Source organism: Dermacentor albipictus, chromosome 9, assembly GCF_038994185.2.
Source record: "Dermacentor albipictus isolate Rhodes 1998 colony chromosome 9, USDA_Dalb.pri_finalv2, whole genome shotgun sequence".
In the NCBI taxonomy this organism is placed as follows: Eukaryota; Metazoa; Arthropoda; class Arachnida; order Ixodida; family Ixodidae; genus Dermacentor; species Dermacentor albipictus.
The window spans coordinates 109,329,577-109,349,105 of record NC_091829.1 but is presented as its reverse complement, the minus strand read 5'-3'; the positions used below and the strand labels follow the sequence as shown (position 1 = coordinate 109,349,105).

Sequence of the window (19,529 nt, the reverse complement as noted above, 5' to 3'; positions counted from 1 at the left end):
CCACATCTCCCGTACTCTTCCGTTTTTCCACATGTGGTTGATGAAATCTGTCAGGTACTCCACCGGCTTGTCGAAGCTCCTAAATGCCTTGTTTGTACCTCTATGGGGACCCGGGGCCGACCTGCCATTTAAATCGTGCAGGGCCCGTCGAATCTCCTCTATACCAAACTCGGCATCCATATTCGGATTCGCGACGCCCCCATATACAAGGACGGGGGGCGCCGGACCGGAGGCTACCGGCAAATGCTTCTCGCTCAACCTTGCCATCACTACCTCGTCCGAGGATTCTTCACCCACTCCGTGCAGCACTCTTCCCAGCGCGCTGCGCTGGTTCGACTTGGTGTTGGTCACATCCAGCAGATATTTGAGGAGGTTCCAGGAGCCCCCGCTCCGCATCTGGCCATCAGTCGAGATACGTCGTCCCACTGCGGCCTGGAAAGGACCTTGCAGTGCTCTTCGATGCTTCTGTTGAACTAGGCAATCTTGCGGAGCCTTCGAATGAGCCGCTGACTCTTCCACATAGCCAGAAGGAATCGCTTGTCTTCGGATACGTGGGCCTGCCTGCTGTCCATCTTCGCCACCGGGAGGTCCGTACTAAGCTTCTTGGTGGCGAACTCAGTATCTTCGCTAATCTGTGCAATCCATCTCTCTAGGTCGGGCCTCTCTTCCCCGGTCCGCTGCTCTCTCAGTTTGCGGGTCCCAGTCGGTGAACCGGGACTTCTGTTGCCGGTCCTGCTCGATCCGAAGAGCGGTGGCCCAGACGTAGTGTCACTGCCAAAGTCTATGTTAAGGTTCGTCCATTTCACCTCCACCACTCCCCTGACGAAAGTGAAGTCCGGAGTCATGTCCCTGCTAGACGACCTACCACACCTGGTCGGCAAAGCAGAGTCCCTGACCAACATCAGGTCCAGGTTAATCGCCTCTCGCCATAGGTCCTCCCCTTTGCAGCTGTCATACGGGTGGCGCTGCCCCACGCATGAAACGGAGCGCTGAAGTCACCCGCCACAACCAGGGGGGGGGGGGTCACCTCTGGCAATTTGGAGCGTTGCCTCAGATCCCAGGGTCTGCTGTACACGTTCAGAAGAAAGATGCTCTCTCTGTTCGCCGGGCCGGGCATTATTTCTATCATTACGCATTCAACCTTGCTCGACACCAGCCTGAGGTCGTAAACGATGTGGGTTAGCTTGTTGCTTATCAGTACGCCCGCTCATCTTCCTTCTTCGTGCTTCACCACATACCGGTATCCGGGCAGCGCGATGGTGTTAGTGCCTCCTGCAAGAGTTCTACGTGGGGCTTGTCCAAGTGCGAGCGAATATATTGCTGCAAGGGAGCCCTTTTGTGCAGAAACCCCCTGCAGTTACACTGCCATATCCTGATTGAGTTAGTCTGCATGGCCATCGTGTTATTGTTATTGTTGCTACTGCGCGACTGAATTGGCCCTCTGAGGTATCCGGGCATTCTGACCTGCTGCGACTGCCGCCGGGAGTGAGAGAGCGCTCAGTCCCACGATTGGAGTTGCCACATACTCTAAGAACACCTCAATCTTGCCAAATTGCTGGTTATATCTCTCCTCCCTGGCCAACATACTGCCATGAAGGTGCGAGGCTGTCTCGCTAAGATGCTTCATGGTCTCGCTGACTGAAGAGAGTATCACAGGAATTTCAGTTTAGCCCGACCTGAAGCCTTGTCCTGCTTGCTAAGTACGGCCTTCCTTTTGGTGGACCTCTACGTCTCGCATTCCTCTGCCATAGTTGTGTCCGCCGACTGAGGCGTCTGTCTAGCATCTGGGGCGTCTGTCTGGCAGGCTGCTTACCTCCTGCCTTCTTACTCTGCCATCTCAGACGTGAGGCCAGCTATTGCGCCCCTCATCCTTATATTCTCATGCTCGAGTTGTGCAAGCCTTTCGCTGAATTTGCTGTGCTCTGGCGGCGAACCAAGCGTTACCTGCTCCGTAGCTCCCTTGCGAACTCGATCTGCCCCGGTTGGCTGGCCCATGGACTGGCGATACCGAGATCGGGACCTCTGGAACCGGACATGTCCTCCTGCTACTTGGCACATGGAGGTGGATCGCCCCCCTGGACCAGCATCTGGATCCGGCTCAGAAACGAGAGTGCCTTCTGGAACGAGTGCCTCCCTTAGATTGGGAGCGCCCCCTGGAACGGGAGCGTCCCCAAATCTTCTTGTGCCATTTGCTGCATTCAGTGTTGCAGATAACTGGTGCACCATTATAGTTACAGAATGGCTGCTAAATGAAAAGAAGCGCACTCGAGGACAGCATAAAATTAAGTGAGGTGATGAGGTGAACAAATTGCTGGCTGCAACTCGAAATCAGCTAGCCCAAGACCGGAGTAATTGGTGCTCTCTCGACGAGATCTTCGTCCTGCAGTGGATATAAAAATAGGCGGCGGCTGATGATGACGATGGCGTCGAAAAACTTCTCACATTGGTGCGGTCACGTTTGAAGATTACTGCAGTAAAAGCGATCCATTGGCTAAAGTTTGCAAACAGACTAGCTGCATGACTTGTTGGTTTGACGACTTATCACGCAGCTTGGCAACAATAGAGAGCGCAGTGACGCATATCGCGATGTGAACGGAGCGCTCCAGTTCCCATCACACGGTGAATGCTGCCGATTAGTCGACCTGCGAGAACCCACGACTTCGGATGGATGGATCAATGGATGGATGGATGGATGGATGGATGGATGGATGGATGGATGGATGGAAGGATGGATGGATGCTGTGAGTGTCCCCGTTGGAACGGGGCAGTGAGTTGCGCCATAAAGCTCTGCCTTATATCAAAAAAAGAAGAGGAAGAATAAAAAAGTAATAGAACAACGACACAAATGACCAATTCCTATAACCAAAGATTGTGAACCCCTATTATGAACTTTGTCTTTGTACGCCTTCGTTGTGTGTCGTATCCCTATTTTCACCAATCTTCATTCGCCTTTTAGTAATCTCTATTGCGAACATACTTACTTTTCCCCTGCTCTCGCTCAACCCAAGGGCTTCAAGAAGGCCAGTGGGGCCTAAATCGACCACTGGGGAGATATCTCGACATTACAACAAAACATGCCCCGTCGTTTTCCTAGCTTTAGCGTAGCAAACAGATTCTTCTTCGTTCTTATATTTCTCTGTATAGGTGCGCGTTTTAAGGCATCCTGATCTCGCTTCGAAAAGTAGTGAGCTTCCTTTTGAGTTATAATACAATGTTCTTTCCTGATTTTCTTTTCTTCTCCTTAAGCAGTTACTCACGCAGGTTTCTTTTGAAATTCCGCCACCCATGAGATTATCTCAGCCTCTCTGATTTTCTTCTTTACGTTCTTTGTTGGTGTGTTGCTCACCTTACAGGCCGCATAGTTGCTGGTAAGCTTCCTTTTTCCAGCACTGTGAATCAATGTTTTTCTTGTACAAATACCTGAATACTGTGCCAGTTGATTTACTTTCTTCCATATTCTCCACTTGTTTTTTATAATCAATTTCCGTGAGCGTCCCTCACTTCAAAACTTGTCCGGCCCATATCACTCTGGACATCATTTGTAGTCTTCGCGTAGGCGCCCAATGCAGGCGTCCCGCTGACCTTTGGTTGCCATCGAGACCACATTGTACTCGGGATTTCACGCAAACAACCACGTTTCCAGATGTGTGTCCTGAAACCATTACACCTTTCTGCATACCAAGCTGCACCACATACCTACTTCATCCCCACAGCGCTGTGTGTTACTTTATGGCAACATTTCTGGTCCCTTTTGCCACAATAGTTTTTCGTGTATTTCCACATATCTATAGCATTCATTTATCTATATGCCAAGGTATTGATATTTATTTACGCGAGGTATTTTCTGACCCTCTAACTAAACCGTATGTTCACTGTTTTCGAGGAATTCCATAACATCTCGTTTTTAACGCTTAATTTCAGTCCTCAGATCTCGCCTTCCTGTCCACAAATGTGAGCCAGACGCTGCATATCACTTCACTTGTTAGCTAGCAACACAATGTCATCTGCGTAAAACAAACCTGCAAGCTGCTGTTTTACTACTGTCGACCGCCTGTTTGTGTAAGGGATTAAGCCCGATATTACCACTGCCCTTTCAGTCGTCACCATGTACATCATAAAGAAGAGTGAGGATAAAGGGCACCCCAGGCTCAGTCCCTAGTTGATATCAACTTTCTCTTCGCTCCTTATCCCTTCCCATTCAAAGCAAACGGTATTTTAGGCAAATCTTTCTAAATAGCTGTAGACAATCATTGCCTAAGTCCACTGCTTCAAGAATATTCAAGAAAATATTGCGGTCTACGTTGTCATACGCTCCTGTAATGTCTAAACAGTCCACATAGAACGGTATCCTTTCTTCTCTTTATATTTAAAAAGACTGAGTAAGGCCCAATATGTTATCGTCGAGACGCCTACCTATTCCGATGACATCTTGAAGCTCTCTAAAAATGCCATTACTCTCTGTGTATGCTTAGAACTTTAATTGCCTGCGTTGCAAACCCGTACAGTAGCGACGTAATCGTCAACTGTCTATACGAGTGAAACCTACCTTTCTCCCCCTGACCTTTATAAATTAAATTCATTCTAATTTGTAGCCACATGTCTGGTATTCATCTATCTTTTAAAGTTTTTTTCACAGCTTTCCCCAGAGCTTCCTTACTTCTTGGTCCTAGTTAATTTATCAGCCTAACGGGAACCTCGTCTAGCCCTGTGGCTGTGCGCTTGGGAATTTTCTCTTTGGCTTTCTTCCAGTTGAAATTTGTCAGCACCAGCTCCTTTCCCACCTGGGTCTCTTTCATGCTCTTTTTTTCTTCAAATAAAACCTCGTGATTTACTTGGTAAGATTCGGCTGCTATTTTTCAGATGTAATTTGTTGCCGCTTCTCCTTCCAGTCTGTTTCCATCTTCGTCTAGGATATGTTGTATTCATGTTGACTTCCTGCCTAATAGCTTTATGGAGTTCTAAAATATTCTAGGTGCGGCCTTCTCTTTCTCACGTATTCCTGACAACCAACGTTCACTTTCACGTTTTATCTTTGCTTGCACCAGTATATGGACCATAGACTTTTTCACCCGGTAGATTTCGCTCTTACTGGCTACTTCATCCTGCGGCAACTGCGCCTTCTTTGCCTGCCTGTTCTCTCGGGATGCTTTCTGTCGTTCGGCAATCGCTTCTCGTATCCACCTGTTCCACCAGCTTTTCGGTTTCTTTTTTCCTTTCCAACCATAGTGTTTTCTCTCTTTCCCTATTTCTGTAGTTATTACACTTAGAGGCTCACTATATTCCCACCCTTTACTTGGTCATTCACCAAGTTCTTCCTCTACACTAGTGACTATATTTGTTCTTTGTTCAGCGTTCAAATTTGGACTGGCCATTTCACACTCCTTGCTCTCTCTCCCAACTACACATCCCATTTTCAAAATGATGCGTTTATGCTCACTCCCTATGCTGCTATACCCTTCCTCATGAAAGAACATTTTATGCGAAGCATATTACTAGAGCTCAACCCAGCTCCTCAGGCGCGGCGGTGTCGCCTTCATTACCACGTGACACCATGACGTCATGGCAGAGGAGAAACGGGGCTCCAACTCGCACCGTCGCTCGCGGCGTCGCGGCGGTATATAAGCAGCTGCGCTTGCCTCTGCTAGACACTCACGAGGTGAGATGCCTCCTGGAGACAGAGCTGCTCGTTGGAATGAGAAGCGAAGGTGGCGGCGTGCTACAGAGACTGTTTCTAGGTGGCTTTGCTACGGCGCAGCGACTACGCGCCCCGCATCGGACGCGGTGAGCGTCGAGCAACGCAGCGTTCGGCGCGACAACGAAATGTGTGCCTGAGCAAGCGCCGCACGCCTGAGCCGATGCCGACGACATCGGCTTTTCTGCGACACGAGCTCCTTAATGCTGTCGCGTTAAAATAAAGGCTAGTATGCTTCGCATCCTGGGCTTAACCTTAGCCAAGCCACAGCCATTTCTTTTATCAACTTATCATGAATTGCTTCCGTCATCAGACAGTAATCAATGGTTCATTGCCGGTTTCCCACTTCCCACGTGTGTGTGTGTGTGTGTGTGTGTGTGTGTGTGTGTGTGTGTGTGTGTGTGTGTGTGTGTGTGTGTGTGTGTGTGTGTGTGTGTGTGTGTGTGTAGGGATTTTTGAAGGAGAGGAAGAGAGAAGTGCAGTGCCGTAACTGTCTCTCAGAGGAAGACACCTCAACCGCACTGCACAGGAGAAGGGGAGTGGGGAGAAAAAGATAAGGGAGAGAAGGAAAGGAGGGCGGAAAAAGAATAACAAGAAGGTTCAAGAAGCAATGCGGGGCTTACAGCCGCGCTCTCAGCTGCGTGTCAGAACAAAAGTCAAGTAGGGCAGGAAGCACTTTCTTGACAATGGCAGGGTGGGCTGCCGGAAAGAGAAGTGCTCCCTCCGAGTCACAGGGCAGTCCCACCCGACGGTATGATGCAAAGAGCGCAGTGCGCTCAACATCGAAGGCCGGGCAGCGGAGCAGAAGGTGCTCAAGGGTCTCCTCCTCGCCGCAATCCAAGCACGCGGGGCTGCCTCTTCCGTGCAGTCTGTGCATTCTGGCGACCGTGTTGTAGCAGCCGATGCGCAGCCGAAGGAGAAACGAGTGGTCCCAGCGGGAGACACCCGCGCGGGGCAGGAGGCGAGGGGCCGTACCTGCAGCAACGCGCGGATCCGGGTGCTGCGCGCGGAGGATGCGCAGTATCGCCATCTTGGCCACGTCGAAACGGGTGACAGAGCTAGCGAGGGGGAAGCGAGTCGAAAGAGCTTGCTTCGCGAGGGCGTCGGCCGCTTCGTTTCCGGGCAGGCCGATGTGCGCGGGGACACATTGCAATGCCAAATCGCAGCCCTGATTTACGAGATGGCGCAGTTTGGATCCCACGCGCTGCACAAGCGGAAGACCAGCATAGTCCTTCCTCAGCATGCACAGAGCCGCACGCGAGTCCGACAGTCTCGCGGCAGACGAGACACCGCACTGCTGAAGAAGTAGGTCAGCCGCGAGGTCAATCGCCGCGAGTTCGGCGACTGTCGGCGAGGCACGAAAACGAAGGCGGCACTGTCGACACGCAGAAATGTCCGGTGCCGTGCACGCGGCAGCGGCGGAACCGTCACTGGACACGGATCCGTCAGTGAACACTAAGAGTCGGTCGCGTAGATGTTCGAAGGTCAATGCCGCCGTCTCCTGCTGCATGGCACACAGTGCTGTTTGTCGCTTGCTCTTGACGCCCGGGACGGTGATGTTTACGTCGAGGAGCGGGGAGGCGTGCGGCCAAGGCGGCAGGGGGAGGAGTTGAGGCAAAGAGGCGATGCGAGTGCTGAACTCGGTGGCACGCTGGCCCATGCCCGAGACCTCGAGGTTGTGGAGGCGGCACACGAGACGCTGACCCTGTGGCGACCGTTGCAGACGCTCGATGTGGTGAAGCGCTTGTTTCCGAGCGCGAAGTGAGGGCGGCCAGTTTCCCGCTTCAGCGAGAGTTGCCCCCACTGCCCTTCACACTTAGGCCCTGTATCCACGATAACGAGGTTATGTTGCTTACAAAGGTCTAGCATTGACTTCCTGTTGTTGTCGTTATAGCCATCTAAATCCTGTAGGTGGGCATTCATGTCACCTAATAGGACAATTTCAGCACCATTCCCGAAACCCCTAATATCAGCGCTTATGCATTCCACTAACGCTTGATTCTTCTGTGCGCAATAACTTCCGGCCAGAAATACCTTACGCCCAGCCAAGTCTTCTTTCCACGCCTTGTACATGACAACGAAAGATGATCTTGACATTCCAAATTTGCTCTTTTCTATTTTCCTCCCCCATGCATCAGCACTCCGGCATTTTCTCCCTTTATTTCCGAACTGGTTTTCTTGCACTCTTTCCAAACATAATTCTCAATCACTGGCGGCTCTTCCGAGTCTCTAAGGTGCGTTTCTGAAACCGCAGACAACCTTATTTGTTCTCTATTTAACTGATCCTCAATCTCTACCCACTTTTCCTTTCTTCTGGCACTCCGCATGTTTATGTAGCTTATTGCATGGAGAGCTTTTTCTGTTATTGGCGGCGATGCTATTTTGAGGTTCCCTTAGGGGACATTCTTCATTACTGCCTACAATGGCCTCCTGAGCACCCGTGGGCCTCCCGAAAAAGCGACTGCGTGACTAGCAAGTCGCCAGCCCACACCATCGCGCTCGCCCGTTTACTTCTACAACCTCGAAACTTTTCTTTCATCTCATTGCCCATATATCCCCATTGACGGGAAGCTTGCGAAGCACTCGGGGATTTTTGGATGCGATTTTGTTTCCCTCCTAAAGGCGATACCTAAGCGTACTGGAAATTTTTGAAGCCACGTTATACGAGGGTTGGTTCAGAAAGAAGGTTCTCATGAATTTTAGAAATAGACAACATGGCTTGTTCTCAAACAAATTTATATCACCGGAAAGAGGAAACCTTGCTCTATTTTTCTACATAATCGCGAAATTGTTCTGCGCATTGTTGTAGACGCTGCTCCAATTCCTCTTTCCCACTATGGTAGAACTCATCGTCAACCCGTTGAGGAAGCGTTTCGCCTCTGCTTTCACCTCTGTACACCGCCAGGCTAGCCCTGTCATTAAGAGTCAGGTTCAAGTGGAGCCCAGCACGCAGAATAGAGGTTGCACTAAAGAGGTTACGCTGCCGCACCCCGACACTAAATTCCGACACACACAAGGATCGTTTCGCGCCATCTACTTTGTGTACACAATGCGGGAAGCCCTAAAGAATTCACCACTTTGCATTACGATGACTTTATCAGGAAAGAAGGTTGCTCGAGGTCCCTATAGACAAGCTTGGTCCCAGCCTGGACGTCCCCGTGTTACTTTCGGTGGGAGCTCCCACGTAAGGGTGCAGCCACAAGATTGTTCGCGCATCGATGAAACACCTTTATTCTTGATACCAATCAGGCACCTTCCTAAAGGATGAATTATCATCAATATTGATTTATCTATGGATTCATTTTAGCACGATCGCTTTCTCACTTTTGAAGAGCGAGGAGAATTAGTCTTCCCCTCGTATTTTATTCTAGATTTTTCTCATCCATTTTCTTCAAACCACCAAATTCTTGGCCGATGCCCCCACGGTGGGTACGTGCAGTTTGTGTAGCTTTCTTCTAATTTCGTAATTATATTTATTGAACCCACGCTCCACCAGACAAAGGTAATTTTTGTGTTGATTCTAGCGAACATAGTTAAATCTGCCGCCTCTTGGTCAATTCTGCGTATTGGAGAGGAGCCAACATTAGGAGGATCCCCCAGAGTGGGTATGTGCCACTAACGCTTAGATGTAGCGGTACCTTAGGGTTATTCCGCATCATGTTAAAGATATTTTGTTTTTGTAGATATCTGAACATTTTGGACTACCCTTAATGAGACGACATACGGAATGGCAAAGGCAGCCCTTGGTAGGCCAGTGGGTTTCTTTATTCCCAGCCTTGCTCTGCTAGTGGTAACAAGATTGCGATCACGACAAGTCCTAGGTACAAAACATGAGCTCCTCCTTCCTGCATGGGATTGCGAACCCTGAAATGTCCGGTCTTGTCCCTCTCGCCAATGAGAAGTTTTCATTACAATATTACGATGTCGAATACCGCAACTACACCTGCACATGACTAAGTGTAGGTACGCACTATCACATGTTCCTGCATCATGTGGGAGTGTAGAATTACTGGAGCGTTTCCTCGTACTTTGCCGCATATATAATTCCCAAGGAAAGATCTGCTTAGAGCAGCCCCTATCACGTATGGGCGTTCTCTCCGAGACTGACATTCTATCATTTAGGGCAAATACCCTTGGTCGAGATTGAAAGGAGGTGTGACAGACAGTACATGAGTACATCATTGCGACTGGTAGACTGTCATGTTATGCACATTTACCTCATTATTAACAGTGAATCGCGTAATGTTCATAATATGACATCTTCGTCATAATTGTTATGACCAATATTAGTGAAACGGCAACAGAAAACAAGGTATATTTACGATTACATAAATGTGAATAGTACAGTTCAATAAATTACCGGGTAGCTAGAATTTTGTATTTTGTTTCCTCTGAGGACCATGGTCAGCCCCCGCTCGTGGGAACGTGGCAACATTTGAAGGAAAACGAGAAGAAGAATAGGTCGTGAATAGGCGACGATCATCAAATCATGTGGACCTATTTTGGTTATATCATTCTGGAAGTTTCGTTGATATACCGGTACATTTGGTGCGTGGAGAATGCGAGAACTAAGAAGGATGACCTCCTCCTACCGCCAATCATTGGAGTAAGTGCAACTTTGGAAAGACCCGCTTCTTCGACTGCAGTGACCGTTCCGCCTTTCTTTAACCATTGTGGTGGCTACCTCTGTCTATCCCGCTGTTGAGCAGCTTCTTGTCGTGCGTGTCGTGTCACCTGCTTTCTGGGAGCTTTAAAGAACCTCAGGTGGTCAAGCTTAGCCTGGAGACCTCCCAGGGCGTCTCATAGCCACCCGTCTTGCTTTGGCGAGTTCCACCTTATATTATAACATCCTCATTTACGCTTGTTCAAGGGAAGGGTACTTATGCAGATGAAATTCTGGCGCGTTTATTAGGAGTACACATCTGTACGCGACTAAGTACCGTCAACACTACGGTTGTACCATTTTCGGCTCCCTTTTGAAGAATAGCTGTGTACCCCTTGTGAACCACGTACAATCTGTTAGGACACAAGCGGAGTAAACGTGCCTCGCAAGGTTGCACGATAACTTTCCAGGTTAAAGTCTTACATGTGACGAGCAGCTACTCCGTCGAATGTGATTTTCTAGCTCCGTGTTTTTGGCCCGAGCGTGTACGCACGCAATACTAAGTTAGCCCGGCGCTTGTGGCGTTGCATCGAACCCAACCAGCGTTACAATGAGCGATGTCCGCTTTGCCCGCCAAAATTCATAAAGCAGTGCGCTGACAATAAACAGAGGGCCTCCTTGGTTTGAGACTTGGGCTGTTGTCTGTTTTGTTCTTCGAATAGTGCATGTGCCTCGACAGAGTTGCAGCAACACTAAACAGCACTGTTTCTTTACAATTTCATTTTTGTTAGTCCGAAGTGTATTTTCTACTTGGATATGGACATTTTCTTTGTTTCTTGTCATTCTCAGACAAGGCCACCATTTCCGACCATCTCCGCGTGCCTGGGCCACTGGGGCTCTCCGGAAACCTGGGTGGCCATGCTGGTTGCCAGGGGGCTAACCCGGCTGCTGCTTTGGTTCTGGGCCTCAGAAATCTACCGACAGCAGCAGCAGGGGATACCACAGCCAGCACAGGCCCTGTACGGTTGGGCGTGCTTCTTCGTGGGGCACGCCGACCCGGTCTCCACGACAGCACTGGCCACCCTCCTAATTCTGGGCCCGTACCACCACCCTAATCCCCATGCAGCTCTGGCGGCCGTGGTCATGGTAGGATCGCTTGTGATCATCGCCTGTTCAACATACCTACAAGCCATCGTTGACAGCGACAATATCACCGTACGTATTTCTGCAACATGCTTGTGACCTACATTTGTCGCAAATACTTGCTCAATAGTCAAATAATTATAATATGTCTTGTCGAGGGAAACAATGCATTAACAACGTAAATACAGGGCCATTCTGTAAACATTTTAAGTGTTTTTACTCGTTTTGCAATGGACGGTTCTGTGATATTGGATACCGAGTTTCTATAGCTTACGACAGCATAAACCAATAAAGAATTGAGGAAATACAGGCACATGAGCTTGCTTTCGGCATTGAACCGAGATAATTTCCAGCATAATCAGGGAAACACTTAACTTCATTCAACCAAGAGAACCCGCGGGCTCAACGAAGGGATATTCTATAATCGACCAGATGCTCGTCATAAATCAGTCAATTAGGAACATTTGGAGTACACATAATCTCTGTATATGCCTTTCATTCATTAAGAAACACGACTTGATTCAGTAGAGATATCAGCAGTCATGGAAGCACAGTGAAATTAAGGAGTACAAGACACATACTTGAATATCTTAGGAAATGTCTGCAAAGATTCCGCGGCTGCTTTGGTTTTCCACAACAAAAGTAGAAAATTGCCAGTAAGGAACCACGGCGGGTCTAATATTCAATAAAAGGGCCCCTAAACAACCTCTGACATTCTCTTTACACATTTTAACTCACGTATATCTTGTAGAAAAGTTCGTGATGATAATCGGTGAACGCGGCAGCGCTGCGCGGTGCGAGCACGCCGCAAATTCAAAAAACAAATACATCGGCTCTCTCCTGGCTTTTCCGGTGCCGGTGCGCAAATCGCGACATGAACGGAGCGCTCCAGTACACGTCACAGGGTGAATTCTGTTCATTAGTCAAAATCAAATTCAAATTCTTTATTTTCCAAAGTAAGTTTTGTGGTTGATAGGGCTAAAAGCTCAGGTCTGCAGCTTGACAGAGGCCCGGACACCATATCCAAGGCAGGGCTTGACCTCAACATGAATGGCGAACAGTTAAAGAAAGACCTATGGAACAGAAAATAACGGTTCATCAGAAAAGGAATACACAATAGTAGATATAATGCTTTATATACAAAAGCAGATATCTATATATTGTAAAGGGGGTTTATTCGGGTCGTAGAGAAGCAGCGACCAACGCGGCGACAGCAGGTAGGGCGCAGCCAGCGAGCGAACAGGGTACGAGCCACGCGATGGCAATGGGGCTTTTCAGCCTGCCGATCTTCTTCGTCACAATCACCCCCGGAATTGAAGAGTAGCCATCCTGGCGATCTAGGAAGAGGTGGGCGGATCGTAGTACTGCTTCAGCCGGTCAATGTGTACAGTCTCTCGCCCTCGTCGACGGAGATCGGGAGATGGCGATACGGGTTCGACCACGTAGTTCACTGGTGATGTTTGTGCAACCACGCGGTAGGGCCCGTGGTACTTCGGGAGGAGCTTGGACGAAAGGCCAGGAGCAGCAACAGGCGGGACCCAAAGCCACACGAGTGAGTCGACGGGGAAAGAGTAAGGGGGAGGATTGAGGTCATGGCGCTCTTTTTGGCGGCACTGTTGAGCAGACGTCAAAGAACGGGCCAGTTGTCGACATTTCTCGGCGTGCTGAGCAATCGCAGAAACAGGTGAGCATTCAGCAGGGTCCGGCTGGTACGGGAGAACAGTATCAATGGTGCTGGAGGGATGGCGGTCGTAAAGCAGGAAGAATGGCGAGAATCCAGTAGTGGCTTGAGAGGCAGTGTTATATGCGTAAGTGACGAACGGAAGTACAAGATCCCAGTTGGAGGGGTCAGATGCAACATACATTGATAGCATGTCACCAAGAGTTCTGTTGAATCGTTCTGTTAAGCCATTGGTCTGTGGATGATAAGCAGTAATAGTGCGGTGAATAATTTGGCATTCAGATAGGAGTGACTGCAGGACGTCTGAGAGAAATACGCGGCCCCGATCGCTCAACAGTTCGCGAGGGGCGCCATGGCGGAGAACGAAGTTGTTTAGTATGAACGAGGCGATGTCTTTTGCTGATGCGGCAGGCAAGGCGGCGGTTTCAGCATACCGTGTCAAATGATCTACGGCGACAACAATCCATCGGTTGCCAGCGCCAGTAGATGGAAGAGGCCCATATATATCAATGCCGACACGGTCAAATGGCTGAGCTGGGCAGGGAAGTGGTTGGAGAGGTGCGGTGGAGAGATGCGGGACACATTTGCGTCGCTGGCAGGCAATGCAGGAGCGCACGTATTTGTGGACGAAGGTGTACATCCCTCGCCAATAATATCGTAGGCGAAGCCGTGTGTAAGTTTTTGACACTCCGCCGTGACCACACTGCGGGTCAGAATGAAAAGCGGAGCATAAATCTTGTCGTAGATGGCGAGGCACTACTAAGAGCCATTTGCGGCCGTCATTTTGGTAGTTGCGGCGGTATAACAGTCCGTCGCGGATTGTGAAATGCTGCGCCTGTCGGCGTAATGCTCGAGGTGCCGAAGTTGCTGGAGGATTTGATAAAAAGTCGAATATCATGACGATCCATGGGTCTTTTCGTTGCTCCGATGCCATGTCCAGGATGTCAAGTGGTGAGGTGTCATGTCTATAAGTAGAAGTGCTGCTGTCTGAAGTAACTGGGGAGCGCGAGAGGGCATCGGCGTCAGAGTGTTTGCGTCCAGAACGATTGACGACACGGATATCGTATTCCTGGAGTCGGAGGGCCCACCGTGCGAGGCGGCCCGACGGGTCTTTTAGGTTGGACAACCAGCAAAGAGCGTGATGATCCGTCACCACGTCAAAGCGTCGACCGTAGAGATATGGACGAAATTTTTGAAGAGCCCATACGATAGCTAGGCACTCTTTTTCTGTGACTGAGTAATTGGCCTGAGGTTTCGTGAGGGCACGACTAGCATAAGCGACGACGTATTCGGCATTAGTGTTCTTGCGTTGTGCGAGCACTGCACCAAGGCCGACACCACTGGCGTCAGTGTGAAGTTCTGTAGGTGCGCTTGGATCAAAATGGCGCAAGACTGGCGGAGACGTGAGGAGGTGACGAAGAGTCGTAAAGGCATCATCAGAGGCTTCCGACCAACCAGAAAGTTCATTGTTGCCTTGAAGAAGTTGGTTAAGTGGTGCGATCACTGTAGCGAAATTGCGAACGAAACGTCGAAAATAGGAGCATAGGCCAATGAAGCTGCGCAGTGCTTTCAAATTAGTGGGCTTCGGAAATTCGGATACGGTGCGAAGTTTATCAGGATCAGGAAGAATGCCTTCTTTGGAGACAACGTGGCCTAATATAGTCAGTTTTCGAGCTGCAAATCGGCACTTTCTTAAGTTAAGCTGGAGACCAGCATTCCGGAGACAGGTCAAAACTTGATGTAAACGCCGAAGATGGGTCGGAAAATCAGGGGAAAAGACGACAACGTCGTCGAGGTAGCAGAGGCAAGTATGCCACTTTAGGCCACGTAGGATGCCGTCCATCATGCGTTCGAAGGTGGCGGGTGCATTGCACAGAGCGAACGGCATCACAGTGAATTCATACAATCCATCTGGTGTTACAAATGCGGTTTTAGAACAGTCAGCGTCCGCCATGGGCACCTGCCAGTAGCCAGAGCGGAGATCTAAGGAGGAAAAGAACTCCGCTCCTTGCAAACAGTCAAGTGCGTCGTCAATACGTGGCAACAGGTACATATCCTTTCGGGTAATCTTGTTAAGCCTTCGATAGTCGACGCAAAATCGTATGGAGCCGTCTTTCTTTTTAACTAGGACCAGTGGTGATGCCCAAGGACTACTAGAAGGCTGGATGACACCGCGATTGAGCATATCGTTCACCTGGTCATTGATAACTTGTCTTTCAGTCGCCGATACTCGGTAGGGACGCTGTCGAATTGGTGCGTGGCTCCCAGTGTCGATAGTGTGCGAAACAGTCGTTGTGCGGCCGAGTGATGTTGCGTGGCAATCAAAGGAGAAAGAGAAACCGTGGAGCAAGCGAAGAAGTTCGTCGCGCTGCGTCGTCGAAAGGTCACTGGCAATAGCTGGCGTAAAAGAACACGGTAGGGTCTGTGGACGCGATTCCTCGAGAGTAGCAATATAAGTGGAGTCGTCCATCGTGTCAAATATTGAAGATGAAGTCAGTGGCTCTGCTCTGCCAAGGCTTTCACGGTGGCGTAAAGTAATTGGTTCAGCCGATGGGTTGGAGACGCACATGAGAGAGGCGCCAGCTTGGAACTCGAGGACGGTGAACGGCAGTGGTAGTGAACGGCGGTGAACTAAGAGTTCAGACGGTGCGAAGAGTACTGTGCCGTCATCTGCATAGTCACAAGAGATACTGACAAGGGTGGAAGACCAGGCAGGTATAATGGTGTCTTCTGAAACAGAGATTTTGCGGCAATGGTCCTTACGGTCAGTGATAATATCAGTCGAAAACTGAAACAGCTCGATTTCGGCGCGGGCGCAGTCAATGATCGCATGATGTGTGGAGAGAAAGTCCCAACCTAATATGACGTCTTGTGAACATGATGGCAACACGACGAATTCTATGATATAGAGGACGTCCTGAATGACGACACGAGCAGTGCAGGCGCCGGATGGCTCGACGTGCTGCGCGTTGGCAGTTCGAAGAGACAGTCCAGAAAGCGGTGTCGTGACTTTTCCGATCTTGCGGCAAATACGGGCATCTATCGCTGAAAGTGCAGCGCCGGTGTCGACAAGTGCGAGCGTCAAAGTTCCTTCTATTGCGACTTCAATAACGTTCTTCGGGGAAGTGTGAGGCCTTATACATTTCGCTGGCACCGCAGTTCTCGCCTCCTGAACTGCGATATTTAGTTTTCCTGGCGCAAAGGGCTCCGACGCCGGTGCATGGGTGAAAGCGAGCGGCGGCGAGGAGAAGGGGAACGGCGAGCAGCGGAGAATGCGGTGTCGACAACAGGAGGAGAGTCAAAGGTGTCTGAATAGTTGCGGCGTTGGTGGAAACGTGGCGCATATGGACGCACATTGTTGGGGACGTTGGGGGTAAGGAGGCGACAGTGACGTGCTACGTGTCCAGCACGGCCACAATAAAAACAAATCGGCCGATTATCTTCCGTGCGCCAGTGATCTTGAGGTCGTGCATACTGCACCAGTTGCCGGACCGGAGCGGATACGGGCGGGCGCAAAGGCGGGCGAAGGGGACCGTAGGTCTGTGGTGCAGGCCTCGAAGCGACTTCGGCGTACGTCAGGGGAGCGGCAACCGGAGCCTGCTGGAGAGAAGGTGGAATGTGGTCGGCTACCTGCTCCTTGATGATAGATTGGAGAGCGGGTGCCAACGGAGAATTCGACTGGCCGTGTGTGAGGGGAATCAGAGAAAGCTGACGAGCCACCTCTTCACGGACGAACTCCTTGATCTGTAGCAGTAGCGACGTATTATCCGGGGAAACAGCCAAGCTCGACATTGAAGTCGCCTGAGGAGGAGATTGGCGGGTGGCTAGGCGTTGTTTGCGGAGTTCGTCGAAGCTTTGGCAGAGACTGACGAGTTCAGAGACTGTCGCCGGATTTTTCGCCAACAGCATCTGGAAGGCGTCGTCTTCAATGCCTTTTGAGATATGGCGGATCTTCTCGGCATCAGCCATTGTGACGTAAACGCGGTTGCAGAGGTCGACAACATCTTCTATATAACTTGTAAATGTCTCCCCGCACTGTTGCGCACGACTGCGCAAACGTTGCTCGGCGCGAAGCTTGCGAATGGCGGGGCGCCCGAATACCTCCGTCACGTTAGTTTTGAAGGCTGGCCACGTCGTGAGATCACGTTCATGGTTGCGGTGCCACACGCTGGCGACACCACTCAAATAAAACGATATGTAATTCACTTTTTTGGTGTCGTCCCAGTGGTTGTGGATGGTCACCCAGTCGTAGTCAGCGAGCCAATCTTCTACGTCATGGTCTTCGGTACCGCTGAAGATGGGTGGGTCGCGTTGACGCAGCGGGCCGGGGCAGACCACGGTAGTCACCGGGGCAGCGGGTTGTGGTTGCGGTGGTGCTTCTTCTGGCATAATGAAGACAGGCTGCAGTGTCTGGTTGCGAAGTTCCAGAATTCCGGTTGTACCCAGCAGCTCCACCAATTGTAAAGGGGGTTTATTCGGGTCGTAGAGAAGCAGCGACCAACGCGGCAACAGCAGGTAGGGCGCAGCCAGCGAGCGAACGGGGTACGACCCACGCGATGGCAATGGGGCTTTTCAGACTGCCGATCTTCTTCGTCACAATATATATATACGTATGTATGTATATGCGTATGTATGTATATATACATAAATTATGGGGTTTTACGTGCCAATACCACTTTCTGATTATGAGGCACGCCGTAGTGGAGGACCCCTGAAATTTCGACCACCTCGGGTTCTTTAGCATGCGCCTAAATCTGAGTACACGGGTGTTTCCGCATTTCGCCCCTATCGAAATGCGGCCGCCGTGGCCGGGATGCGTTCCCGCGACCCTGTGCTCAGCAGGCTAACACCATAGCCACTGAGCAACTATGATGGGTATATATATATATATATATATATATATATATATATAATATATACACTGCATGCGTATATAAGTACTCAAGGTACCAGACAGCGGCGGCTTAGCAGTGAAGACCAATTGTGAATATCTCGGCAACCGTAGCTTAACAGATGACATCGCATTCTTCGGCAACAGTGCGTATGAATTGAAAACATTTCATGTAGTATTTTAACAGAGGCAATGCAACAGTGGTGTTGAAGAATAAGATGCAGCAGACAAAGATTATGTTGAACAGTGAGGCAAGTGAACAAGAATTCACGATCGCCAGTCAGCGTTGACACAGGAGTACGTTCATGTAGAACAATTGTTCCCACGGGATCTTGACAATGAGAAGTAATTTCACGCAAGAATAAAAATGCGTTGGATGCGTACGCGAGGCATTAAAAATCCTGACTGGCAACTTACTACTGCCATTGAAAAGAAAAATGTGGAATCATTAGGTTATACCGGTGCCAACATATGTGAAAGAAAGTTGGACGTTAGCAAAGTAGTTCAAGAAAACCTAAACTCCGCACGAAGAACGAAGGAACGAAACATGCAAGGCGGAAACAAGACAGGAAACGATCGGCGTGGACCAGAGAGCAAGAGGGGATAGCCAACATTAGGAGAAAAAAAAATGGAGCTCGGTGGGCCACTCGGTTCTATTAGATAACCGATGGAGCATTAGAGTTACAGAATGGCTGCCAAAGGAAGGGAAGGGCACTCGACGGAACGATAAAAATTGGTTAGGTGATGAAGTGAAGAAATTTGCAGCTGCATCTCGGAATCACTTGTACAAGACCGGAAGTAATTGGTGGTCGCTGGAAGAGGTCTTCGTCCTGCAGTTGACATAAAAATAGGCGCAGGCTAATGATGACGACGGCATCAAAGTACTTCAGTTTCTCCCGGCTGTGCGGTCACGTTTGGAGATTACTGTAGTAAACGCCATTCATTTTTTGCAGTTCGCAAACGGACTAGCTGCATGGGCTGTCGGTTTCGCAACTTATCACGAAGCTTGGCAACGACAGACAGGTAATCATCATCATCATCACCAGCATCATCATCCTAGTTACGCCCACTGCTGGGCAGCGGCCGCTCCCATACTTCAACTATCCCGGTCATATACTAATCGTGCCCACGTTGTCCTTGCAAACTTCTTAATCTCATCCCCCCACCTAACATTATGCCCTCCCCTGCTACGCTACCCTTCTCTTGGAATCCAGTCCGTAACCCTTAATGACCATTGGTTATCTTCCCCCCTCACTGCACGTCTTGCCCATGCCCATTTCGTTTCTTAATTTCAAATAAGATTTCATTAAGTAGCGTTTGTTCCCTTACCTGATCTGCTCTTCGCTTATCCCTTCACGTTACACCCATCATTCTTTTTTCTATAGCTGGTTACGTCATCCTCAATTTAAGTAGAACCCTTTTCGTAAGCCTCCAGGTTTCTGCCCGGAGGGGAGTACTGGTGTGTCAAAGCTGTTGCACACTTTTCTTTTGAGACATAATGGCAAGCTCCTGTTCATGA

General features: G+C 49.8%; 2 protein-coding genes across 5 annotated transcripts in view; one reads left to right on the top strand and one right to left on the bottom strand.

The window, feature by feature from the left end:
* The window catches only part of LOC135897504 (uncharacterized), a 33,489-nt gene extending 31,432 nt beyond the window's left edge, over nt 1-2,057 (bottom strand). For both annotated transcript variants that reach the window (XM_070525224.1, XM_065426147.2), the window contains exon 1: nt 1,945-2,057. In XM_070525224.1, the coding sequence (XP_070381325.1) occupies nt 1,945-1,995 (51 nt within the window). In that variant the 5' untranslated portion in view covers nt 1,996-2,057. The remainder of the gene's footprint in view (nt 1-1,944) is intronic.
* LOC135897488 (uncharacterized) overlaps nt 1-19,529 on the top strand; it is a 46,607-nt gene that overhangs the window by 5,203 nt on the left and 21,875 nt on the right. For all 3 annotated transcript variants that reach the window (XR_011508420.1, XR_011508421.1, XM_070525225.1), the window contains exon 3: nt 11,145-11,510. Coding sequence is in view for 1 of the 3 variants with exons in the window: in XM_070525225.1 (XP_070381326.1) it covers nt 11,145-11,510 (366 nt within the window). In the remaining 2 variants the exon portion in view is untranslated. The remainder of the gene's footprint in view (nt 1-11,144; nt 11,511-19,529) is intronic.